Source organism: Solea solea, chromosome 11 (assembly GCF_958295425.1).
Source record: "Solea solea chromosome 11, fSolSol10.1, whole genome shotgun sequence".
NCBI lineage: Eukaryota > Metazoa > Chordata > Actinopteri > Pleuronectiformes > Soleidae > Solea > Solea solea.
Genome location: NC_081144.1, coordinates 5,016,293 through 5,042,358, shown reverse-complemented (window position 1 = coordinate 5,042,358; position 26,066 = coordinate 5,016,293). Strand labels below are relative to the sequence as shown.

Below are 26,066 nucleotides of genomic sequence, written 5' to 3'. Positions count from 1 at the left end.
CGTACACTACTAGAAGATTCCTTTTAAAAGTTAACAGACAGTGGACACAGTTGACCCCCACCATCTGAAGCACCATGCTGCCTGTGTCACAGCCCCACCCCCCGAGCAACAGCCTATACTTGATCCAGTCTGAAAGACAGTAGCAGCTATTAAAGCTCTGAGGGCCAAGGACACTGGTCACAAAAAAGCCTCTCCAAATTAGCTACAGTGGAGAGGGGAGGAGGCTCTTTAAAAAAAAAATATATATATATATATATATATATATATATTAACCATTAAGTTGGTCTTATCACAATGCATTGCTTGAAAAGTCTGAGGCCGGCTAACGTGGGAATCTTGCAGCTGTTTAAAAATGCAGGGATCGCTGCCCGAGTTGGAGCTGACAACATTGTCTTGTCCAGGACACAGCAACCTGTTCCTCTCCCCTGCTGGGTGGCAGCATCACCCAACACCCACAGAGCCTTTCATCAGCAGAAGGGCCCTGATGTGGACCAAGGACACTCCAAGTAGGTCACACTAGGCAGTAAATGAATAAATCAACATGAATTAGCCAACGTTTGTTTCATTAGTGGCCTTTCATAATTCCTCAACAACATTCCTTGTGGTGAAACAATGCAGAGGAACAGGATTTATAGTGCTTTTGAATGCAAGACATATTTAATAACCACCAAATAACTAGCCAAGCATGATGTTTTCTCTTCATTATTCTGTGTTTTTTTTCTTAATGACAAGAATATTTTTGTGTGAATTCTTTAGAAATAAGTACTTGCACAAAATAGCACCAAACACTGAAACATTGCAGTGGTTTAAAAGTGTCCAGCTCCTCAATTAAGAAGAAACTGTCTATTGGCACATTGTATCATCAGCATAGAGGAAAAATAATTAATGAAAAAAGTAACTGCAGATACACCAGTATTTTTACATAAGCACTACAGAAAACATTCCATGTACACTATATATTTCTATAATTGTAATTTAATATGTATTAAAGAGTATTTATTTGACAGAAGTAAATCAATAGCTGGATAGTTGCCAGCATTTGCACCGCTCGCCTTGTTGTTGACACAATGCTGACGCACTACTCGTGCCTTTGACTGGAACCAGCCCATTTCAAAAGCTCACAGTGTTTTGTCTGTGTGTGTCTGTGTGTGTGTGTGTGTGTGCTTTTTCTGTTTACCTTTTGGCAGAGGCAGACTAATGTCCAGTATGGAGGACATGCTTTTCTACACCATCACTGACGGCAAAGAAACGATCCCCCTCTCCCAGTTTGTTTCTGTGAGTCAACAGCACTTTTTCACTTACCTCTGTCTTACCATAAAACACAACATGCACTCCCCCCTACCCAAACGTCATGTTTCCAAAAAAGCTCAGGTCTTTAGGGAATGAAACAGGAGCCTGCAACAAAAACTGCAGAGCATCTCCAGCTGGGCGTATGGTCAAATTTAATAGGTATTAAAGGAACTTCTTCTTGTAATACAGTAATGTTGTGACCCTGAGGTAATCGCTGCCAGAGAATGACGTTTATTTTTCACAAATACTTTTTAAATGTTATCTTATTTAGTTATTTATATTTTTAATAGTCTTAACAGGAGCCTCCTTTACTGTACAGTATTTCAGAACACAACAGTCTGTTTTTTTCGTGTGCACTCTGTCAACTACCAGGCTGCTGCTAAATACTACACCCTCATTTAGCTTCGTGTGGTGCAACCTTTCAAATGGGCTCGTAAAAAAAAAAGAAAAAAAAGCAGACGTGGACATCTGGAGACCTCTGTGTCTATGGCAACAGATTTTTTCAGAGAAGCACTCATTTGCAGAAGAGATATGTGTCAACACAGGTAGCTTGTTGTTGCATCACGCATGACTAGACGTGTTTGGAGAGGTGACTAGTGAGGGACATGGATGGTGAAAGTGTTAGCAAATCAATAACATCAAGTACAGAGATCACCCGGATTTATCGTCAGCCTACAGATGTATTTTGTGCGCTAAAAGCCCTTTTTCTGGTTGTAGAAAGGATGTCAACAGGATGGGAAATCACTGTACCAGTTTCAAGAAAATTACATTTGCATAAAATTGCATTCAGTTCTTCTCATTTACTTAGTACCTCATTTAGGAAAGCTTTTTCCCCACAACTTAAGTTATTATTTTCCAATCCCTGGTAGGTAATACTACATGCTACATAATACTTTTTACTATTTGGTCTTTCCACTGTTTGAAAATAGTCAAGAAAATATCCAGCACAACTTTCCAAACACCTCCCTTTTACTTTTAGATTGGCTGTTTCTTATATTCAAGATCAAATTCAATCATCTTTTGAATACACATTTGTGAAACTACACTTACCAAGCCTTTTATTAGGTACATCAGGTACAAGTCATTTTCAATAGTATGGCAATATCACAGTGCATTTTGGCATCTATTCATTAGACAGAAAAGCCATTAAGTGACTTTCAATGTGGCATGATTCTTGGAGACAGACAAGCAGGTCTGTAATTTCAGAAACTGAAGCTAGAAAGGCAACAGTAACTGAAATAACCACATATTACTATCAAGGTTTGCAGATGGCCATCTCTGAATGCATGACACATCAAAATGTGAAGCAGCTAGGCAACAGCTGAAGAGCACACCAAGTGTCGGTCCTGCCACTTTATGAGGTGTACCTAATAAAGTTATTAGTGTAATAACTGGCGGATCAATTAATCAACAGATTATTTCATTTTCTTCATGACTGTATTAAATAATAATGTATTACATTTAAAAATACATATCTATACAGTAATATCCAGAGATCCACCCCTGTGTGTTTGTAGCTGTTGAACAAAACTGAACTCAAAACACACTCGACTGAAGAATAAGCCCTTGGAGTAGCACAGAAGCACAGCCTCATTTCCTCGCCTGCTGCTAAGAATCACTCACATACACTGAAGCGACGCTGGTCAGGTTGGTCATGCACATGTCTTCCCCAAAATAGATGCACTTGGTTCATGCAGTCACTGTCAGTCTGTCGTGTGACTCGTGAGAGCTATTCCAATGATTTGCCCTGTGGGCACTCCTGAGCCTTTCAAGTCCCATAACTATATATTTCATCTGCACTTAATACCCTGCAAATTGACATTACATGCACGCTGCTGTGAATGACTCATGAAGTCTGTGACAAAGCCTTTTGTTTATAACTTGCCACTTCTTCCCTTGTGTTAATTATTAATTAGCTCAAAAAGAGCCATTAACTTTACCTCCTCCACAGGCTTTGAGAAAAATAGGCTTGTTGACGTCTGACCCTCGGCTGCGGGACTGTGTCCGTCAGATGAGACAATACTCGCGTGACACTTTCGGTCCACTCATGATGGACAAGAAGCTCTTCAGAAGGTGAGAAAATATTTTTTCTTAAATAAACACTGGGTGTTTGTCACTGCTGTTCAATTCAAATTTCCAATTAAATAAGCTTTTCAGAAATGCTTCTGAAAAGGAAAGAATATTTGCAAGACAGTCATTTAATGTCGAGACAGAGGCAACAGCAGCATTGTGCTAGTAAAGCAAAATGGCTGCAGTGAAAACACAAAGAAGCACCCATGAAAAGTTTCAGAAGGGACTTCTGCTGCTCAAAAAACCTGGTCATCCAACAGTTTAATGGGATAAATGTTCTTGTTCCTGCTCACCCCTGCACTGCTGCTGTATACAAACAAATGCTCCCTCAGTCAGGTCTGATAGTGTTGCTTAACAGAGCCCATTTTCAGATGAACAAATAGAGCTTTCTGTTGACATACACCATACTAAGGCAGAATGATAATATCATTAACAACAAAAAATCAGTTATGTACTACAACTTTAAATAAACTTAAAACTTAATTTTAAATATATGTAACAGCTCATTAACAAAACTAAACTTTGTCAAATTAACAGTGCTGTTATTGCAAAATACAGTTTTAGTGACTTGGCAACATAAATATGTAAAGTTATATGAATAAGTAATATTCTGCCAATTATATTTAGCTGATTGCCCAAATTTTACTTAAAGATGTTATTTCAAATTTGGAAGGCCAATTCATTTCAATAATTCTTTGGTGGTTATGAGGCGATCTAAGGTCGTCACTATCTGGGTCCAAGAGATTGACGGAGACAGGGGCTTTATGACTGACAGCTGTTCACATGCACACGTGGCAGCCACTGCAGTCGAGGCTGTGGGAGAACCGAGGAGGCTCTGCGGCTTTTAACAGGAGACCATTCTTCTAGAGTAAATCCAAACTGTGGCCACAGACTCAACAGATCTGTGTGCTCTCTATACAGTTACAGTATACAGTTAATTTTTTAACAGTCAAAGTCACCTCTGGCTCAAAAGGCTATCTTTGACAGACTTAATTGTTCATATTTGATATTTTTACTTGTTTCCTGACACTTGAGTTAATCTATTTCTTGGAAACACTCAAGAGCTCACTATAAATATACAACTAAAAACACAGAGAGCTATCTTCTTCCTTTTTTATATATAAATAATGCAAACTCTGACCACTCTCTTCTCCTCGTGTCTCAAAAACGTTGCTCGAGCGCTGCCTTGGATCAGTGAAAACTGCAGGCCAGATATTTTGTTTCAGTCGTGACAGAATCTACATTTATTTTCCTCGAGCACACACAGCGTTGCTGATCAATTACAGCAGTGTGAACCTCTAACAACTTGTCCAATGTGCTGATAAAAGCAGGAGTGCTCATTTACCTTTTTTATTTCCTGATGGTGGCCCCTTTAAACCCAGTGTGATGAAAAAATGATGCAAGCCTTTGAAAGAGCTGCACTTTGCAGTTAATGCAAAGAGTTTTTGCTGGCCAGTCATTTCAGTTGTTGAATCAAAGACAGAAGTTTTCTGGAAAATATTTTAGCTAAATTGTTAATTAAAAACTTTGGGCACACACAAGCAAATTATACATTTATTTTTTTGTCACTTTTGTCACTAAACTAAGTCTCAAGTATCAACTAAGTATCAATGCAGCAGCAATTTATTTCCAGATAATTATTGATATCAACTGATTTTAAACAATTTCATTGTGATAACAGGTTGAGAATAGGCAGAAAAAAATGTAACAGTCATACAATTCCAGGGCCATTATTGTAACCCCTCTACGTTTTTGCACTGTGGACCAACGTAGCCAGGGTACGTTTTTCTATGAGACTGGGTTGGATAACATGTTTGGCGTGAAAAAAAATTGGAGGGTCTCAAAATGTTGACTTCAAACCGAGAAACACATGCTCTCTAAGTTAGTATATTGCATCTTGGCAGATGGCAGTGCCTACAAACATGTTTTGTAGTCAGCTTTAAGAGTCCTTCAAATCTTGATTCAGGGATCATCGCCCACTCTTCCTGAAGATCAGTTCACTTCCTATTTTTAACCTGTGTGGCACACACACACACACACACACACACACACAGACAGAGCATGGTGATTATCCACGTGGGTTGTCAGTGGTGTCTGAATGTTTGAGGTCTGATTACTGTGGGGTCGTGTTTACTTGTTTTCGCATAGATTACCAAAATATGTAAATTGGCCAAACCTTTGCAGACAACTGTTATTGTAATTCTAGTTCAGACTCTAGCATGTAGCAATATATCTATTATAGGGATAATTCAGGTTGGTTTTTTTAAGTGTTTGCATGAGTTATTGACATATATAACACTGACTGAGTAGACTCAGGTGCCAAGTGCACCACTGTTTACATTAACCAGCCTAGGATGCAGACATATGCTGTCACTGATACCTGATATTATAACTTATTATTCTAACTAACAAAAGACTCATCTAATAAATTACACCACAGCTCTGGTCTCCAATTTCTTAAGATTATGTTCTTTATTTCACTAATTGCATCATCTGTCCACGGTGTTTTATCTCTCACCTCAGCTGCCTTGTGTGTCCTGTTGTAGGTTTGTGGCCAACAACATCTTACTACTCACAAAAGCGTTCCAAAAAAAGTTCATCATCCCAGACTTTGAAGAGTTTACTCAGCAGATTGACAGGATGTACAACAACGCACAACAGCAGGAGGAAGGACAAGTAAGTCGCACACATGCTGAGTCTGTGGTTTGTGTTGTTATTGTCACACATTTGTCATACACACACACGTCTGTTTTCAGGTAGCTGATTACATTCCTCAGCTGGCGAAGTTCAGCCCTGATCTCTGGGGTGTATCTCTGTGCACCATCGACGGACAGAGGTACAGTAGCATCGTAATTTTATTCCATATGCTCGGTCTTTGAACCGCACAATAGAAATATGAATAAGATTGGTTGTTATCACCTTAAGAATATTGCCCGAATGTGTCCATTTGTCTCACAAGCCAGTGCAGAGGCTATGACTTTTGCTTTTATTACTTGTCGATTCGAGTATTTCAATGCTGCACCTTCTTCCCAATCCCAATATACTGTATGTAAACTGTAGTTATTACAAAACGCTGCTGCATTTACTGTATGTTGATGAAGACAAGAAAGAGGGCACACATAACACCATCAGTGATGTCCCTGTACTGTGAGCTTCAGAATCGATTTTAGAATCGTTAGTCAGTTTTTAAAACTTTTAATAGACTTGAAACCCTCAAGTTGTTTGGTAGTTGTCTTTTATTCATCCCAAAACTTTGAACAAAGACCCACTGTGAGGCATAATTTTCTTACTATGGCTGTCGTCTGTGAAACAGCCATTCTGAAGACCTGAGGGCATAACAGAGTGTTGATATATTTTGAAAGCAAGACTCCAGATCCAGATAAGTCTGGATTTCAGTTGAATTGCTATCTATCTATCTTTCCCTTTATATATATGCTTGTGGGTGTTTGACATCACTTTATTGTTCATCTCTTTCAATCCTGATTTCATTTACTTTTTAGATGTATTTACTTTTTGTATCATTTTTACAAAGTAAACTGGTGAGAAAGTATTTTATCTGCTCCTTTTTTTGTATATATTGCAGTGTGTGAATGTGGGGAAGCACTTTGCATTACATGTTATTTATATGAAACATGCTTGAATAATTGATCCTGTATGTCCTCCTACGATGTAGACACTCAGTGGGAGACACCAAGGTTCCCTTCTGCCTGCAGTCTTGTGTGAAGCCCCTGGAATACGCCATTGCTGTGCATGAGCTCGGAAGTGAGGACGTTCACCAATTTGTGGGCAAAGAACCCAGTGGATTCAGGTTCAACAAGCTGTCACTAAATGAGGAAGGTGAGTGATTGTTGTGTTATTAAATCCGCTTATCTTTCAAAAACAAGCAATTCCATAAACAATTGGTAATTCCAAGTGTACGTAAGATTAAAAGGGTAAAGAAATACGACAATAAAACATGCTATTGCGAAATCTTGGCAACTGTGTTTTCTGGAAGTTGGTGACAGAATAAAAGTAGCGTAAATAGGCCAAAAGCCAACAAAAGTTGCCAAAAAGGACACGGTGTACCATTTAATCACCTCACCTTTGTAACTCTGTACTATAACACACTCCCCTCTGAAGCAACAATGAACTGTTTCTGTTAACTGTATAAACTGGTGTAAGCTGAGTTTCCCAGATTAAATCCTCTAATCGCAGAAGTTTATTGCTCTTTATGTTTAAGGACGGCTCTGCAAAGACATGTTGTCATTTCTTGTACAGATAAACCACACAACCCGATGGTGAATGCTGGAGCAATCGTCATCAGCTCTTTGATTAAGGTAACAATCTCCCAGCGTGTCAGCACCGACTGCATTGATATGATAAATGCTTGCTAAACACTGATGCCTCTATTTTACAATACACACACAAAATATATCACACAGCTCATTGTCATTAATCAGGGTACAGGAGCAAAACAAAGAGTGCCAGACACATTACCTCAGGAGGGAGACTGTCTTTTAGACCCTCATCAGTTATTACTTTTACACTGCAGCATCTCACTTGACTTAATTACAGTTAGGTTAACAATCAGACCTTTAAAAGTTAGAATGAAAAGCAAGAAACTAAACAGTGGAGCGGCACAATAGGGTCAAAAACATTGATTTTGCAATTATTAACTGCGATATGCATCTCTAGCAGGCAAAGATGTAAATTGAAATCCAGCTTAACCCAGCAGGAGTGACAGTGTTCAAAATATCATGAAGTGTGTTAGTCACCATTTCTATCAGCATTAGGCTAAGTCAACTAAATGGTGTCTTACCTGTTATGTATAGATTAATGTTGCAGTCATAGTTCTGCAACACATAAAATAACAATACTGGTATTTAACATATGAACTGAAACACAGTGCTATCCAGCTAATGACACAGCTGAATTAGCTTCACTAGCAGATGCCAGTGCCATTAACATAGCACCAATTAGCATGCTAAACAAGTGCTAACTTCTTCACAAAACACAACTTTAAACCCATTTCCTGTTCAATCGACCCTTGTGACTTTTACCCAATAAGTTAATAAATTAATTGTCTGTTTACTGACTTCTGACAGTTTACCATCTGAGAACAACATTTAAAAACATATTGACCCGTGGCACCAAACATTTTAAATACTAGAGACTGTGGTTTTGAGTAACCCAATGAAGCCAGTTTATGTGATATTTAACAGCAACAATTATTGTGAAATGTTGCTTTGCCACTATTTGCTCTTTCTGTGTAAACAGGCCCAAGTCGATAATAAAGTTTGAGTGCTATAAAGACACGCCAAACAAGGTTGTAAGCATCAAGCTTAAAATTTATGTAGACTGTGTTCAAACCCTGTGTGACAATCTATAGATGTTAATTAAAGCTTGAATCAGTTGCTGATGTTGACAAAACAACCTTTAGTTGTCATGAATTTTATAAAATCTTGGTTTGGAAAAAATGAGCAAATACCTATAAAGAGTGACATCAGCAACCGCTATAATCTTATCACTCATTCACTGATGACCACAGTAGTTGGACTATGGTCATCGTCATGTAACTGACCAGCCATCAGACTTATCTGTGAGCTTTGGTCTTATCATACCACTTTATTTGTTTTCTATATGAGGGAGGGGCTTTTTTTTAACCTTATATGGCCTTCTACGTGTTTCCTCTCTAAGTTTTTCTGAGCTTTCACAGCTTGGCTGATGGGATACTCCGCGTCTCTTAGGTCAAGTTTAGCAGTCAGGGAAGGACAGTGTGTTTGGGCCTGACAACAGGGGCGTGTGTGTACCTCTGGCCAATTACAGCCCTCGGAATAGAAGGTGTGTGAGCCTCCATACAACCTTTATTTATACCCAAGGAATCATTGAGCGGGTGACCCTCATTTACTGTGGTGTCAAGTAAAAGACACAGAGAGGAAAACAAGCAATGAAAGCAATAGCAACATAGACAAACAAAGACAGAAATTAATTAATTAGAAACATTAGAATCATCTCAATTTGGCAAAATGTAAAATAGAATATACAGTTATTGTATATAAAACAGGTTTTTAAATTAAAAGCTTGCTATAAATAAAGGGCAACATTAAGTTGACTCACTGCAGTTTTCAGTGGGAAGATCTGTACCTCCTAAATTGATGTATCATCTATGTTGACAAATCAGGAGAAATTACCTGGAAAGACACAAAATGGACATTTCCATCCACAAGGTTAATCCTCAGTTCAGTGGTTTTTGAAACTGTCTTCAGGCTTCATAGATCGAGTCATAAAATATGAACGTGACCACTGCCATCCCCGTTTGGGAACTGCTTGGGTGTGATACCATACAGGTCTGTGAAATTCAAGCACAGTCATAAACAGTCCAGAGAGCACGGTGCCGAAGGCACGAAATGTCACAGACTGAGACACATCATACCTTAACACTTAAACGCTAATGATTGGTCAAAGTACTCAAACACTGCCATCTGTAGGGACTAAGCGTCTCTTCACATACATACAACTGACATAGGAGAAGAAATACTTTTATAATACTTAAGAATAATGATAATAATTATTTATTCCTCATTTGTTGACAGCCTCATTCAAATAAAGCTGAGAGATTTGACCATGTAAGTAACTGCTTTTCATTTACACAACCTATTCATTTGAAATCCCCACTGAAAAACTATGTGTAAATAAATAAATATGATGTTATTGTAGGTGATGGAGTTCTTGAAAAGCATGGCTGGTACAGATTACGTGGGCTTCAGCAATGCTACGTGAGTGATCCATTTGTAGACTGAACATCTCTCAGTGGAACTTCACATTGCATCTAACACAAAACAAGCCATTGAATTTGATCATATCTGGGCCTCTTGTCTGTGAATTAGTCCCTCTTCTTCTTTTTCTATGTTTCCTTTCAGCATGTAAACATACAATGCCTGTTTATGTTATATTACATCAATACCAGCGTGTATGGATGTGTTTGTTTACCGGTACGCCTGTCATTTAAAACTGCATCTAAATTTCAGCAACATTTACTTGTGAAGTTTCATGTTGGAGCTAATGGCGTATTTCCACGGGCTCTATTCGCCTCGCCTCGGCACGGCACGGCACGGTTTAGGTTGTATCTCCACTACATAAAAAGTACCTACTCAATGTGGGCGGAGTCATCAGTGCACGGCTGCGTGAAATGACATGTAAATGACATGTAAACGGCACTCTGGCCAGTCAGTGGCCGGCTCTCTGACCGATCATCGCATAGTACCTACTCGGCACGCTTTTGGAACCTCGCCGGAGCAGGTACTAAAAGTAGTACCTGGTACCAGGTGCTATGCTAGTAGAACCACTACTTAAACCGTGCCGTGGCGAGGTGAGGCGAGTAGAGCCGGTGGAAATATGCCATAAGTATCTCTCACCTCACCTCACCCCTCCCTTCCAAGTGTGTTGGATAACCTATAGACTTCATTTAGCATCAAAAACTCAAAAGATGTTTACTTTGTCAATTGTGGGTGTCCACTGAGCTGAGCACTCCTGACATAAATGTAAAAGGCTCATTCGGGGGAAATGGAAAACCAGCAGGGCATTAAATCGGGTGATTGTACACAATCAGCAAGTATAATTATTTCATCTTCAATTTCTTCCAAATAGAAAACAATAAATTGACCTAATTTCACACATTGGACCTTTAATACTGATTTGTATGTCAGGAGAGGCGGGAGAGAGGATATACAGGCAGTCATGAGGAGATATCTTTGATGTCGTCTTCTTTATTGTCTTTTGCCCCATTTATTTACACAGTTTGTTCATGCACTAATTGCACAGTTTAAAAAAAATGCCTCACAAGTGTGCCATGATTCTGAAAATGAAGCCTGCTTGTCCTGTGTTTCTCTCTTCACTTGTTTTGTTCTGGTAGTTTCCAGTCGGAGAGGGAAACCGGGGATCGGAATTATGCAATTGGTTATTACCTCAAAGAGAAAAAGGTGAGGATATATTATTCTCTCCATAATATAAGCTCTCATTAATCAGGTTTTCAGAAATACCTGCTGGGCTCACATAACATAACTATGTGTCTGATTGTAAGCTGTTGTCCTTGCAGTGCTTCCCTGACAATGCAGATATGATTGCAGCCCTTGATTTCTACTTTCAGGTGAGACAATCTCATGCTCATAACAAGCCGGCTATTCCCAGGTTAAACACACAGATAGAGCAAACTAGATGAAACAGTAATTACTGAGCTTTTATGCAAAGTAGACACAGCATCCAGCTGCACTCAGTCGCATGTCTCTGTTAGTGTCAATGCCCCCTGGAAACATTATAGGGACAGAATTGTCTGATCAGCAGCTGCATTTATAATATTTTTTTCACAAGCATGAACACACATCCGTTTGGATAGATACTTTTAAAGCTTTTGTTGCTTAACATTCTGCACGATCACTCATTTAATGAACATCTGCAGGTCATTCAAGGTCTTAAAATGTGTTGATTTGTGTTTCCTCACAAAGTCTTAGAATCGATTCACAAACACCATCAGCATCTTTTCCCCAATATGACTCTGAATATCTGCAAAAGGATAAAAAAAAGGTTTACTAGTTGAACAAAACAGAAACCCACAGCACACTGACCCGCATTTATGATTTATCTGCAGTTCTGCGAGCTTGGCATTGTCTGCTGGTCCACACTGTTTTTATGAACTGACATCAAATTTCAAGCTTGCAGCCCAGCTTTACAACAGATGCAGAATATGTTAATGGCACCAGCTAAAATTAAAGAGCACTTAAAAAGAAACCACATTCTAATCATCGGCTGGACCTCCCTTTGCTCTTAAAACAGCCTCCGTTCTTTGTCAGCGCCACGTTCACGACTTTTGTTTCATGACATGATGCATTATCACGGTGGAAGCAGCCATTAGCAGATTGTAAATTTTGGCCATAAAGGGATGCACATGGTCAGCAACAATACTCAGAGAGGCAGTGATATTCAATCCCTCATTACTATTCAGCAGAGGTGAAAATAAAAAAAATCCACACCACATCACGTCAGTCCCACAATCCTCGACTGTTGTCACAAAGCAGTTCAGTGCAATATCTCAGGAGATCAGCACTTTCATAAAAAAACCTAAAATCAGCTTGTCTGACACTGACAGTAAACAGTGAAAGGTCACAGTCACTGATACTTTTGTTTACTTTTCCATTACAGTTGTGCTCAATTGAGGTCACCTGCGAGTCTGGAAGTGTCATGGCTGCCACTCTTGCCAACGGTGGTATATGTCCAATCACGGGAGAGCGCGTGCTGAGCGCCGAGGCGGTTCGGAACACGTTGAGCCTCATGCATTCCTGTGGCATGTACGACTTCTCCGGACAGTTTGCGTTCCATGTGAGTCCCGGAGGAGATCAGACATCTTTTTAAAAATCATTGTTTTGTCGAATGACACTAACCCTTAGATAGACATGTTGAAGTCATCTGTGTTTTTATGAAGAGACATTTGAACTGCACCCTTCAAGAAGGTGTTTTAGACTCCGATGATCCACAGAAAATGTCTACAAGAAATATATTGCACCAATTCAATTATCCACGTTCTACCGCTTTATCCTCCACATAAGGGTTGGGTCAGCTGTGCCAATCCCAGCTGACATAGGGCGATGGGTGCGGTAGACCCTGGACAGATCACCAGTCCATCACAGGGACACATAGAGAGACAGACAACCATTCACTCTCACACTCACTGTCAATTTACCTTATCCCCATATTGTTCTTGGACTGTGGGAGGAAACCTGAGAACCTAGAGAAACCCCCCACACGCACACAAGGAGAACATGCAAGCTCCATGCAGAAAGGCCCACGTTCCGACCGGGGTCGCGAACCCAGGTCTTCTTGCAAAGGCAAGAGTGCTAACCACTACACCAACCGTGTGGCCTGCACTTCAATTACTCTTTTTTTGTGTTTATTTATGGAACCAAAGATACTTTTTCTACATTGAACCTAACCTTCTGTATAGGTGGGCTTGCCTGCTAAATCTGGAGTTTCGGGTGCTGTAGTGCTGGTGGTCCCCAATGTCATGGGTATGATGTGTTGGTCTCCACCCTTAGATCGCCTTGGAAACAGTGTTCGTGGAATTCACTTCTGTCAGGTTGGTACTATGCGGTCACCATCGCTTTCATCGCTTAGTTTGACCGTATCTGCATATGTTTCAAATATGTATCCTGACTCTACTTTTAGGAGCTGGTGTCACACTTCAATTTCCACAATTATGACAACCTCAGACACTTCACGAGGAAACACGACCCCCGAAGAAGGTCGGACGATGATCCAGTGAGTTCTGTAGATACTCTAATTTCATGCTGCCTTCTTCTTTTTTTTCTTTTTTTTTAAATAATGCACAAGAAAGGTTTCAGAAACTGTCTGATTTCAAGCATTAATCTTTATATTTTATCCTGACAGAACAAGTCAGTGGTGAAACTGATGTTTGCAGCGTACAGTGGTGACATCTCTGCTCTCAGGAGGTAAGTGGAATATTTATATAAAGGAACAGAGCAGAGGATTTAATCCTCTTCTGCCAGTATTTGATTTGTCCATTCTGGGCTACTGTAGAAATATAGCATCGCAACATGGCAATGAGAGGAAGTTAGAAACGGGGAAATCAATAAAAAACAGATCTGCTTGTCTCCACATTTAAAACTTAATAATCAGAATCAGAAATACTTTATTGGTCCCCAGGGGAAATTAAAGGGGTCATATATATACATTTTAAGATTTTGTCAGCAATTCTTCATGACCCAAACAACGTCTTCCAAAAAAAGATTCCTGTATTTGTGTCTTTCTCTCTGCTGTTCTCCCTGGTTTTAAGTGTAAGGAGGATGTTTTATTTCTTTAATTGTTGTTTATTAGATGGTGTATTAGCAGAAATTGAATATACTACCCATCAGTGTGTTTTTAAAAGTGTATAATCGCTTTAAAATTAAAATAGTTTTAGCCGTATAAACCTCAAAAATAAACTTGTAGGCATGGATCTTGCTTTACAAAGGCCGCCATCTTGTGCCATCATGTTTCTATAGCAACCTGAACAGCCAGAGCATGCGCTTCATGTTTTGAGGCGGAAGCTTGCGATGCAGAGAAAAAAGAAGAACAGTCGTTCTGGTATGTGAAGTCCATCGTGGTTCCCCCTCTTTTCATCATCGTCATGTCCCTAATTCTCACACTGGACCTTTAACACATTATATTTGCATGTTTGGTACAGAAAGTTTAACATTAAGGGTTTGTGGTTTTTGTGCAGCAGGAAAACATTTTGTTTTCATCCTGTGCTTTTAGACGTTGTGATCGGCAGATTTGTTTCTGCTTTGTCTTCATGCTGAGATATTCTAATTATCCTGTAGCTTTAGCTTCATAATTTAGACATATTAACCCGGTGTCCATCGTCTAAAGTAACTTGCATTATCAAAGCTGAAAATATCTCACTCATCCACCAATATTGTTAATTAATCTACAAGTTTGCCATCACTTGAGTGAATCTGTCTGTGTTGTTCCCTCTGTTTTTCCTCCAGATTTGCACTTTCAGCTATGAACATGGAGCAGAGAGACTACGACTCCCGCACCGCGCTCCACATCGCTGCAGCTGAAGGTGACTCCACCTTGTTTGTTAATAATTCTCGAGTAGTCTCGTCTCAGATATTCAAGAACAAGTTTCCAAAGTGTGGTTTGGAAACATGATCATCCTTTTTTTTTTGTCACAGGTCATTTGGAAACTGTCATTTTCCTGACTGAAATATGCAAAGTCAATCCCTACATGAAAGACAGGTATGGATTTAAAAATAGAAAGTAATTATCTTATATGGGATGAGATTACTATCTTTAAATGAATCCATCCATCTTCATGTCACACTGTGTTCTCTGTCAGATGGGGGAACACGCCTGTAGATGACGCCGTGCAGTTTGGCCATGACGCCGTCGTTTCAGTCCTGCAAGAATACCAGCGCACGTTCACTGAGAAAGACTCGCCATCGAGTGACACGGAGGAGCAGAAGAGCACACTGGACACCCTGAAGAGTATTGTTTAAACAACAAGGAATCTTAAGGGTTTGTAATGCAGTCATTTTTCCTATTTTTATTTGCACCTCTAGGAAGGAAAGGGGAAGTTAGAGAAAAGTGAGTTTATCATCTTTGGGCTGTTGCAAAGCTGTTAAGTGCAGGATTGGTCAACAATATATAAAGCGTTATATGCACGTGCAATATGTGTGGATAGAGAAATATTTTTTTGATTTTGCTTGGTGCAACTTCATGAACCGTTTTTGGCTTAAAGAAAAAATGTAAAAAAACATGTATTTCTTTTGCTTATGGTTTTATATTGAACTAGTTTTGCTTTCGTTAATCTACCAACCTATATAAATACATGTGAACGACAAAGACGTTGCGTACATACATGAATGTAGTTAATTTACTCCCTAAGCAGTAAGTGAATAAATCATTCCTCAAATTGATTAACTATCGTAGCTCAACAGGAGGTGATTCGGCTGCATTTGTGCCTCAATGCTGACAGAAAAGTTTGTTGATAATGACAGTTTATTAAGGTTTACTGTACATAGGCCTGTTGTCTCACTGCTAATACCACAGAGTTGTCTTATTTTCTTTTTTGTCCAGACACATCATTTGTGTGCATCCTTTTTAAATGGTCACAGAAACACCTTCAGGTCTCAGGAACAGGGGAGGTCGATTTTGAATAAAAAGGAATATTGAAACTAATGCAGAACCACGTTGTCCAAAAACCTACTCAAATAATCTCAGATTAATGCATTTTAGTCACTGATTTATTTCATTAGAACTGTCACTGTAAATATGTATCTTCCTGCTGTAAATAAAAGAGGACTGTGAGAGTATTTTCAGTGATTTTGTTTTATAAAACAATACAGTATGAACATGAGGCTGGAAAAAGGTTTTGCAGACTTAAGTTTTGTGACTGAAATGTGATAAAGTGTAAAAAAAAAGAAGAAAATAATATAAAGTTAACATTCTCAAAGAACACACACCCTCTTCTTCACATCAGATATTCATCAGAGAGGTAATATATGAGGTACTAATGAAAACGTCTGAAGGCCTGAGGCTGAAAAACATTTGTCAAATACAAAAGCACCACTGCATTTATATTTTTTTATGTTGCTGCACTTATCATGGGCTGTAGATTGATGTAGGGGAGGGGTTTGAATCACAATGCAACGTAAGAACATACATTGCCTAGAGTCCCTTGTTGCCCACAGAAACATAACCAGCACTTTTGGTTATTCTGTGAATCATTTCCAAGGGCGATAATGTGCATTTTCCTGCAAAATGACACTGTGATAAATGAAGCCCTGCTAACAAATGCAGCCCACAATAATAGCCTCACTTCAGGCCTTCAGGCTCCTCCAGACCAGAGTGTGTGAGCAGCTCCCCGTCCCAAAGTCCAAACGCAGGGCAGAGAGGAGCGTTGAATTTAGCTTTGAAGCTGTGAATGATCCTGGGATTCTCAACGTCCACCAGCCCCAAGAGCCCTGCTTCACAGTCGAGCAGGATGCCGACGCGGTCCGGCTTTCCTACCAGCATCACGGGAACTATCTTATTGCTGGTCATGGCAAACCACTTGCGCTGAGCGTAGCCGAACACCCAGGAGGCGCTGTCGGTGCCCACGCAGTCGTCTCTGGACATCGACGCTTCGGCCACTCCAAAACGAAACTCTTGTGACTTTCTGACCGTCACCTCCCAGTAGTGTCGCCCGCCAGCGATCTTCTCATCACCGAAGACAACGGCCCAGTCTCGGAAACGCTCTGGGTTGTCTTGCACTTTGCTGGGGTCTAGACCCAGGATACGGTAGATAACACCTGTGTCTTTCTTGAAGAGGTCCAGACTACTGTGGGCTGTTCGCTCATCAAGCCTGAACTGCAGATCTACAGAAAGAATAAAATATCAGCAAAAATAGAAAAGAAATGAGTCGTAGAATTTTTTTTTTTTTTTTTTTAATAACTGCCGCCTCACTGGGTTCTGCATTATGTTCCACACATTAAAAAAAAATAGGTTCCTCATCAAACTGTGTAAACTAATGGATCCCAAAGTTGTTTCAGAAACATTAAACAAGACACTTGGTGTTAGTTAAGATGTCTGCCTTTGCTTTAAGCTGTGTAAAGGTTCTTAGAATTTAAATAATTTAGGAATGTTAAATAAAAAAATACTGTTCGGTAACAAAGACGAAACAAAAGAAGAAAATCAAATCCAAGATATGAACTATCATCCTTGTTTTTTATGGTTATTTTTTTACTGCACTGAACAATTAAATATGAAATTACTAATTCTGCAGAACATCTGTTTTTCTTTCAGTTGATCATGTATTTTCTTTTGTGGCTGTTAAATTAGCTTTTTTTTTAAGACTTCAAGTGTATTATTACAGGTCATCAAATATTATTATTATTGTTGATGCAGAATAAACAGTTGCGCATTTAACTAGTTTACATAAAAAGAATTGTGGTTTCCAATCAAAAATTGAAGCAAAAAGTTGAGTTTCTCCAGCAACTTTTAATTTTATTTACTCATTTGTAGTTGCAAAAATTAAACTTTACATTTTAAGAGGGACAAAATAATCACATGCTAACAAATGGAGAAAAAAAAACACATGTTAAAATGTTTTAACAGTAATTTAACTGTAATTTATGTAGGTGTGGAACGTTTTGGTCAAGCTGCAAACTTCATAAAACTGTTGTACAAAGTAAATTTCCCCTTGACATACAGTGTGTTTCAAGTGTAAAGAAGCACCATATTAAAATCTTAAGTATTCCAGACAAATTGCTGCATATTAGTGGGTAAATACGGTGTTTATCTAGAGCAATAATCCATTTAAACCGTGTGAGTTAAATATGTAAACCCTCAGCCTGGTGGGACACTGGCCTCTGGGCTACAAGCTAACGGCTAACGTCGTGTTAGTTTAACTTATTTATGTATTTATTTACGTCACTTTAATATAAAGCGCTATAACTCACTGCTCCCCGTGGTGGTGAACACGTAGCCTCTCCTCGCTGACAGGCTGACGGTCCGCCTGCTGTGAGCGGTGGACACGAAGGTGACAGCTCGTCCTGCCAGAGGACAGAGACGGACAGCGGCACAGCGAACCACCGCCATGTTTTCACTGACGCTGTTGCTGCTGCTCACTTGTTTCCTCTGCTGCTGCTCATGTATGCGTCAGCGCGCTCTCTGCTGCCGCCTGCAGATCTGGAGAGGAAACGCATATATCATATCAGCACCACGGACAGCGCTCGCACCGCGTCAACTGCATTACTCTTATCCCTTTACCTGCAATTTAGTGAATATACACACTCTGTTATTTCTGGGTTTCTATAACCTGCAGTGCAATCTGGTCATTTTTCAATCAAAATATTGATAATGATCATTATATGGCTTCAATAAAGATCTAAAACAAACATTTATTAATGCTTTCATTCTGAGGTCTCAAATTCAAAGTGCCCCCCAATCAATTCCATGTGGCCCACCACATATTATATATAATTATAATAAGTTATTTCCATATGTTTTTAATGAATGTATTTATTTAGCATCATAAATATAACAGAAAAGAATACGTCTTTATTGTCCACGGAGGTGGACAATTGTCTTCGGCTGACTGTCTGAATTACAGACAACAACACTGATAGATAAAAGACCTCAATGCATAAAAATAATTTGAAATAAAAGTAAAAAAGTAGTAGTAGAGCAGTTTAAGTGAATGTCTGTGCTTTGGTCACTTTATGTTTACATTGTGAACTATTAATTAACCGTATTCCATGTCAAAATTATAAATATTATTATTTTGATGTCTTTTTCTTTAAAACACTCAGTGGCCCATAGGTCATTAGAGTTTGAGACCCCTGCTTTAATTATATGGACAGATGCAATATCCATTGTCGTAATGTGTTGATGTATGCATGTGTGTAATTTATTTTAATTATTTTAATTATTTGTATTATTTTTTTTTAGAATTTCCAATAATTTGTTGTCCATTGTTTTACCCAACAGGTTAGTGGAACTTTGTCCACTTTGGGTCCACCTGTGATAGTAAACGTGTGGCTCCCACATGTCCTCTTGTCTTTCTGGTTACATCCACCAGGTAAGAAGTACTGTATACATGTCTGATTCATCACTGATGTTGTGTACTGTTCTCTTATATTTGTATGCTTTTTTTGTGTGATAATGTACTATATAATAATATACTCAAACGTAACAAGTGTTTGACATCAGACACAACTGCCTGGTGCTATGATGGCTGTACATATTACGATGACACTGTGTTTACATTGTATATAATATTCTATTTACTATCATGTAAAAGATAGGGAATATTTTTTCTGTATTTCTTATATTTTCTGGTGTCTTTAATGCATTTTCACTGCGTATTTCCTTGACATTTTTTACTATATCCATTACTGTGACACTGCTAATCAACTTAACTTAACTTAAAGATCCTATATATGCTATATAGATGCCTAAAATGTTGCCTCTGACTGTATAGTCATTGTGGTCATTTGTGATTCATTTGTGCCTCTCTCACTAGTTGTTTTGTTTCTTTGTTTTGACTCTATAGCAGTATTGGAGGACATATTGAGATCATTTACTCAAGGGAAAGGCAGTCACAGAGCCACTTAGTATCACACAGCTAAGTATATGAAAACCATAAACACCTTAAGGAAATGTTTACTTAAGTTTTTCTGCATCAATCATAACCGAGAGATCAGAGTACAACAGCAACATAGGAGAGTTTTGTTTTTTTTAACCTTATGTTGATGTATCCAAGGTGGGTAATGAATCTTTTATGAAGCGTAATAAATATTTTGTCATATTAACAATGCTTGATTTGGCCCCCGTTGCACTGCCAGATCCATTTTTCATACCAGTCTCCAGCTGTGGACTAAAATGTCATTGTTTATTCATGGTCCAATCTAAAGACAGTCAAGACAGTATCATCCATTTTTCCTTCTCTTTTCTTTACTTGTGCCTGGTAATGACTGGATTCTCGAGAGCTGTAGTTCACAGACTCTCACCCTTACAAAATAGAAATAATCTGGGTTTTTTTTGGGGGTGGAGACCTCATCCACTCCCTGAATGAAGTTGGTTTCCTTTACATAACTCACACAAAAGAAGAAGAAGGTTCTTGTTTAAAACATTGAAGTTTTGACTTCTATAATTAGTCTCACAACTCTTTATTTCATATTTAGTTGAAAGACATTGTCGAGTTGCACTAAAGAACAAAAAGCATTCAGTCCCACTTCTATTTTGAACTTGCATTTTTGATCTTCTGCTGGCAGTGAACTCAAGTGTTGGATTTAACCCTGGTTACTCCCTAAGACAGGGTTTCTCAATCCTGGTCCTGGGGAACCATTGCCCTGCATGTTTTAGATGTCTCCCTGCTCCAAAACACCTGATACAAGTAAATGGGCCATTACCAGGCTTTCTGCAGAACTTGGTGATGAGCTGACTTGAATCAGGAGCTCTATTTCCCTTCTTCCAGGTAGTTTTTGAATTGTCTAGATATCACAAACGGTCTAAGAGTTATGGTAATGAGAATTACGTGTGCCAATGGTCACGGAAGGGTTAGTCTCTTGCTGTGTATTTTGCTCTTTAGACCCAAATATCCTACAGCATCAATGCTTTCTATGAGTTTTTCCTTTGATTGTAACCAGGGATGGGAAGATACCACTTTTTTGTGTCCAATACCAATGCCGATATCACAAACTTGAGTATCGAATGACAGCGATATTATCCGATATATATATAATTTTAGACCATGTATGAACTATGAAGCTGTTAACAACACATTTGTGCTGAGTCATTTCAAAGACATAATTCTACTATACTGTGTCACAAATATTGTTCTCCCAAAAAGAAGAAGAAATAAGCAGCCCAAACATGACTCAGCTAAAATGCTTTTTGTATCTGTCCGATTAAAAATCAAGTTAATAAATTACAAAAATGACCTCAATCAGAGATTCACACAAATCATTCATGTCATCATCCAGATAAGACAGACTGCAGACTGCACTTCTTTCTTCGCCTCTCACAAACAAAAAAAATGAATAATACAGATTTTTTTTTTGTTAAACGCCACAGTCGGACTCATCCATCGCTGGGTCACAGAGGGGGGGAAGACATTTCACCCATTTTTAAAAAAACTTCCCTGGCTGCCACTGAATCCGTTTTAGAAGACATTTTTAAATTTTAATGATCACTTTTTAAGACGTGTATGAGCGAGCTCCATAAAAAGATGAACTCCTCACCTCGATATGAACCTAAAGAGCAAACTGAGATCTTTGTCTCTTGTAGATCATTACTGGACTAACCCTAAAAACCTTCTGCCCTCCTCAGTTGTGGAATGACCTGCTGGACGAGGCCAGGAGAAGCAAAGATGGTGAGTTTCCTGTTTTAGACTTGCTTTGTATTGATTTTACTGTTTGTTCGTATTGAGTGTTTTATTGTTTTTATCTGATTATTTTCTGTCCCTGCTGCTTGTCTTTCTTTCTATCTTAAGTGCTTTTTGATTTATTATCATTATCATTATTATTGAATGGTGTTGTTCTGGTTGTTTTCTATTGTTTCTCTGTGCAAGTAGGACATTTAAAGGTGCAGTGTGTGTAAAATTGTGTGACATCTCCACTCATCCCTGTCGTTTCCCGAGCCTGTCAGGAAAACTACGGTGGCTTTGACTCATTCACGACTCCAAACAGAAGTCTTGTTTACAGTTTTACTGTAGCTCAACAATTCCCAAAATCTGGGCTGTGGCCCCCCTGTGGGCTGTGGTGGTACTGCAGGTGTGCTGTGAAAGGAGTCTGGTGTATGTAGCAACACCACTGCTGTGAGCGACGAGCCACATCACAACCCTTTCCGCTGTATTTCAGTGTCTGTGCTCCAGTCATGCAGGAAGTACTGAACGATTCTGTGAACAAATCTTTTTAATGAACTGATTCTAATGATTCAGTACACTGAACACAACTGCTTTACAAGTCAATAGTCACTAGTTTGTGTGTGTCGTGTGTAAAACAAAGTCATGGCAGTTTCATGCAGCCGTGCAGTAATCACTCCGTCCATGTTGAATGGATACCATACCAAAGTCAAGCCGTGCTGAGGCGAGGTGTGCTGGGACTGTATAGTGGAAAAGGGCCAAAAGCTTGACGTCACGTTGAGACAAACAGCCACAAACTGAGCAGGAAAAAAAACAAGCTGCGCGATGTTGTCTGCTGTGTCACATCCAATATCTTCACACTAGTACGTTGTCTCGCTACATATCTCGCTGACACGGGCACATCGGGCACAGCCCACACCCCGCCTCCCAAGTAAAGCTACTGTTCTCAGTCTAAACGCAAGCCTTCCAAATTGTACCGTACCATGAAACACGGCTGAATAAACAAGGTTCAACTTTTTCTTTCAAAATAGTACCAAATGGTAGTCTTCATAAACAGCCTTGCCTGAAGTACAATAAAAACATTTTCCTAAGGCTTTTATCTTAAAGCCATGATACAAATATACAAACATACTTATGGGTAGTAGCTATATTCACTTTCTGCCAATAAACTTTCCTTAATGTTACACCCTGAACCTTTAAAGCCACCATAATAAAAATGGTACTCAAGCTACAATATTTCTCTCTCTCCCTCTCCCTCCAGTGTGAAGTGAAACTATAGTTAAGTCCCTGGTGAACACCACTCTCTACTCTGTAGCCCAGTCCTGCTGCTGTTCCTGCTGCTGCTGCTGCTCCTGCTGCTGCTGCTCCTGCTGCTCCAGACAGAGAGAGAGAGAGAGAGAGAGAGAGAAGCTAGAGCTTAGAAAAGCTCACGACTCACCATCGACCAACATAAACCAACCAGCCGTCTGACTGTTTGAAACACGCGTGCAGACTCCTGAGCAGAGAACATCTCTGTCTGACCTGACTGTGTGAGACAGAGAGGAGGAGAGTGATGTGCGTGCGTGCGTGCGCGCGCGGAGGAGCCACAGAGGAGAGAGAGAGAACTCCTGATGAATGAGCTCAAGTGTCAGAGGCTTTTCTTCTTCTTTTCTCTCTGCTTCTGTTGGAGGACAGCAGGACTCATGATGGTGATGATGGTAGTGCGGGATTTAAGGGACTTAAAACCGACCTGCGGATTCTCGCGCTGACGAAACAGCTCCTTCTGCAAACCAGTGAGAAACCAGTGGCGATGGACCTGCGTGCGTAATGCGTGTCTTTGAGGAGTCCGCACTGCTTTTTTGCACAAAAAATGCGTGACTTTTGCTCGCGTCTGACTTTTTAAAAAAGCGCCACACATGCTCCACATGTTTCTTCTCGCGCCGTGCGCGTGAGAGATGGCGACCAAACCAAACCGCACCTGTTCAAATGGATAGTGACAGTTTGCGCCACAGGTGAATGAACGTCTGCGCAGTTTTCACGGCAGTGACTGTGGTTTTTGTGTGAATCAGTTTGGTTTTGTTGCACTGCAGCGACACAATGGACCTGAAAGCGGAAAGCGAGGAGCCGGACTCGCACCTGCAGCCTCCACCCTTAGAAGTTTTCGCGCACAGGTCGACGCTGCACGGAATCTCCCACATCTTCACCTACGAGCGCTTCTGCATCAAACGCTGCCTGTGGGTCGTGTTTTTCCTGGGCTCTCTCGCCTTCTTGCTGTACGTGTGCGTGGACCGGATCCACTTCTACCTGGAGTACCCGCACGTGACCAAGCTGGACGAGGTCGCGGCCCCGATCATGACGTTCCCCGCCGTCACTTTCTGCAACCTGAACGCGTTCCGCTTCAGTCGCGTGACGCGTAACGACCTGTACCACGCAGGAGAGCTGCTCGCGCTGCTCAACCAGAGGTACGAACACACTCACATTCACACACAAAAGAAAGGGTCGGATGTTTCCCTGAGTGCAAAGTTCAAAGCTTTCTCTTATTCATTGATTGTTTTTTCCTGTTTATTCCCTTTAAACATGTGCTAACTCTCCATAGTTTCCTTTTAGGACTTGTTATTATAAAACCAAGGACATTGTTTTAGCAGCCAAGTGGATCAAATGTCTCCATCCATTCCAATGAAAAATTCCCTCCTTCTTCCCAGAGACTCAAGGTTTCCAGGTAGTTTGAGGATCCAATCCTGCACAAACCAACATACTGATCTATGAGGAGCTATAGAGGATGATCCTTTTCCACGACATAAACATCATTTTCAGGCTGTAAATTCATATTTAAATTGTGACTAAACCAGTATTTAAATTTAACATAAACCTATGTGATGATTTGGGGAAATATCATACATTTGACACCACTTTTACACATTTATCTGACTGCTAGTGACTTTTTCCCTGTAATTACTTTATAAATAATATATATTATGTAGTTTGAGGTTTGAGCACCTCATTATGTTGCTCACACATGAATGCATCAGTAATAATTATTTGCCTTTTGTACAAGGAAAGGACAGGTGCGTTGAACGATATGGACAAAAGATTATTACGATAAATGTTTTCAAAAATAAGTCGATATGGATATAATTGCGACAAATGTCAAATAACTATGCATATATTGAACCTTTGTTATATTTATAGTGAAGAAAATCATTGCCATTTTATATTATTACTGAAATGTTGCCCAGCTCTAGTTGGATAAAGGATTTTTGGAACTAATATTGATACAGATTTTTTGGTGTAAAAAGTTTGCAATACTATATCGCCGGATATTCCAATCCAATTGTGTTTCTATAGCAACAGAGTTGACTTTACATCCCATAAAATAAAACAGACAGGATATGAAACAATGTTAACTAAAAGCAATAAAAAAGGAATATAACACAACAAAACACATCATCAAAGACAGCATAAAGTATAAAACACAAAAACATGTAAATAAGCACATGAAGACGTGGATTTACTCTTGTGTCTCTTTAATTTACATCATAGTTAACAATTGTAAGGCTTTTTATTTACAGTTTAATTACAACAAAAACATGAGCCCCAAAAAGATACTTGAGTTTCAGAAATTATAGGAAAGGTTTTATTTGAAAGAATTGTATTTTAAAAACTAGTTAAACAGTTACTAACAGCACAGTTTAAGTAGTGTTTCCACTAGCATAGTACCTGGTATCAGGTACTATTTTAAGTACCTGCTCCAGCGAGGTTCCAAAAGCGTGCTAAGTAGGTAACTATGCGATGATTGGTCAGACTGCCGGCCACTGACTGGCCAGCGTGCCGTCACAGGAAGAGACAAAGAGACCCACACACAAATCAAGCCGAACAGCGCCGAACTGTAGATCACTTAAAACTACTTAACCATCCTAAAAACATTGGTTAATCTCCAACAACTACCAGGGAAACCTCTATATTTAACAGAGGAGTCTGATGTATTTAGGGACAGCGCCGTCGATCACAAGCGGCATCACAGACCCTGCCACTGTAGTCTGTGGAGGAGGAGTCTGTACTCCAGAGACGTGTGGACAGAAATCAAGCCGAACAGTGCCGAACTGTAGATCAGTTAAAACGACTTAACAATCCTAAAAATGTTAATTGTTAATCTCCAACAACTATCAGGAGTCTGGTGTAAAGTCACTAGTCACTCGTTTGTGTGTGTGTCGCGTATAAAACAAAGTCACTGCAGTTTCACGCAGCCGTGCAGTGATGACTCCGCCTACGTTGAGTAGGTACTTTTTTTGTGGAGATGCAACCTAAACCTTGCCGCGTCGTGCCGACAGAGAGCCGGTGGGTATACACC

At 39.6% G+C, this 26,066-nt stretch overlaps 3 protein-coding genes across 3 annotated transcripts in view; 2 read left to right on the top strand and 1 right to left on the bottom strand.

Moving 5' to 3' along the window:
- The first annotated feature begins 159 nt into the window (after positions 1-159).
- On the top strand, positions 160-16,205 carry LOC131468893 (glutaminase liver isoform, mitochondrial-like). Its single transcript, XM_058643581.1, has 18 exons — positions 160-506; positions 1,188-1,275; positions 3,242-3,363; positions 5,907-6,036; positions 6,117-6,196; positions 7,034-7,197; positions 7,618-7,676; positions 9,933-9,965; positions 10,057-10,115; positions 11,252-11,318; positions 11,435-11,485; positions 12,535-12,711; positions 13,334-13,465; positions 13,555-13,647; positions 13,777-13,838; positions 14,877-14,953; positions 15,066-15,129; positions 15,230-16,205. The coding sequence occupies exons 1-18, from the start codon at positions 295-297 to the stop codon at positions 15,387-15,389; spliced, it is 1,830 nt and encodes a 609-aa protein (XP_058499564.1). The 5' UTR covers positions 160-294; the 3' UTR covers positions 15,390-16,205.
- spryd4 (SPRY domain containing 4) lies at positions 16,119-18,505 on the bottom strand. The gene is made up of 2 exons (XM_058643582.1): positions 18,333-18,505; positions 16,119-17,249 (listed from the first exon to the last, which is right to left on the bottom strand). Exons 1-2 carry the CDS (start codon positions 18,469-18,471, stop codon positions 16,708-16,710), a joined length of 681 nt encoding a protein of 226 aa, XP_058499565.1. The 5' UTR covers positions 18,472-18,505; the 3' UTR covers positions 16,119-16,707.
- A 5,282-nt stretch (positions 18,506-23,787) lies between these two features.
- LOC131469282 (acid-sensing ion channel 1-like) overlaps positions 23,788-26,066 on the top strand; it is a 55,009-nt gene continuing 52,730 nt past the window's right edge. Inside the window, exon 1 of the mRNA XM_058644278.1 lies at positions 23,788-24,180. Within this exon, the coding sequence (XP_058500261.1) occupies positions 23,816-24,180 (365 nt within the window). The 5' untranslated portion in view covers positions 23,788-23,815. The remainder of the gene's footprint in view (positions 24,181-26,066) is intronic.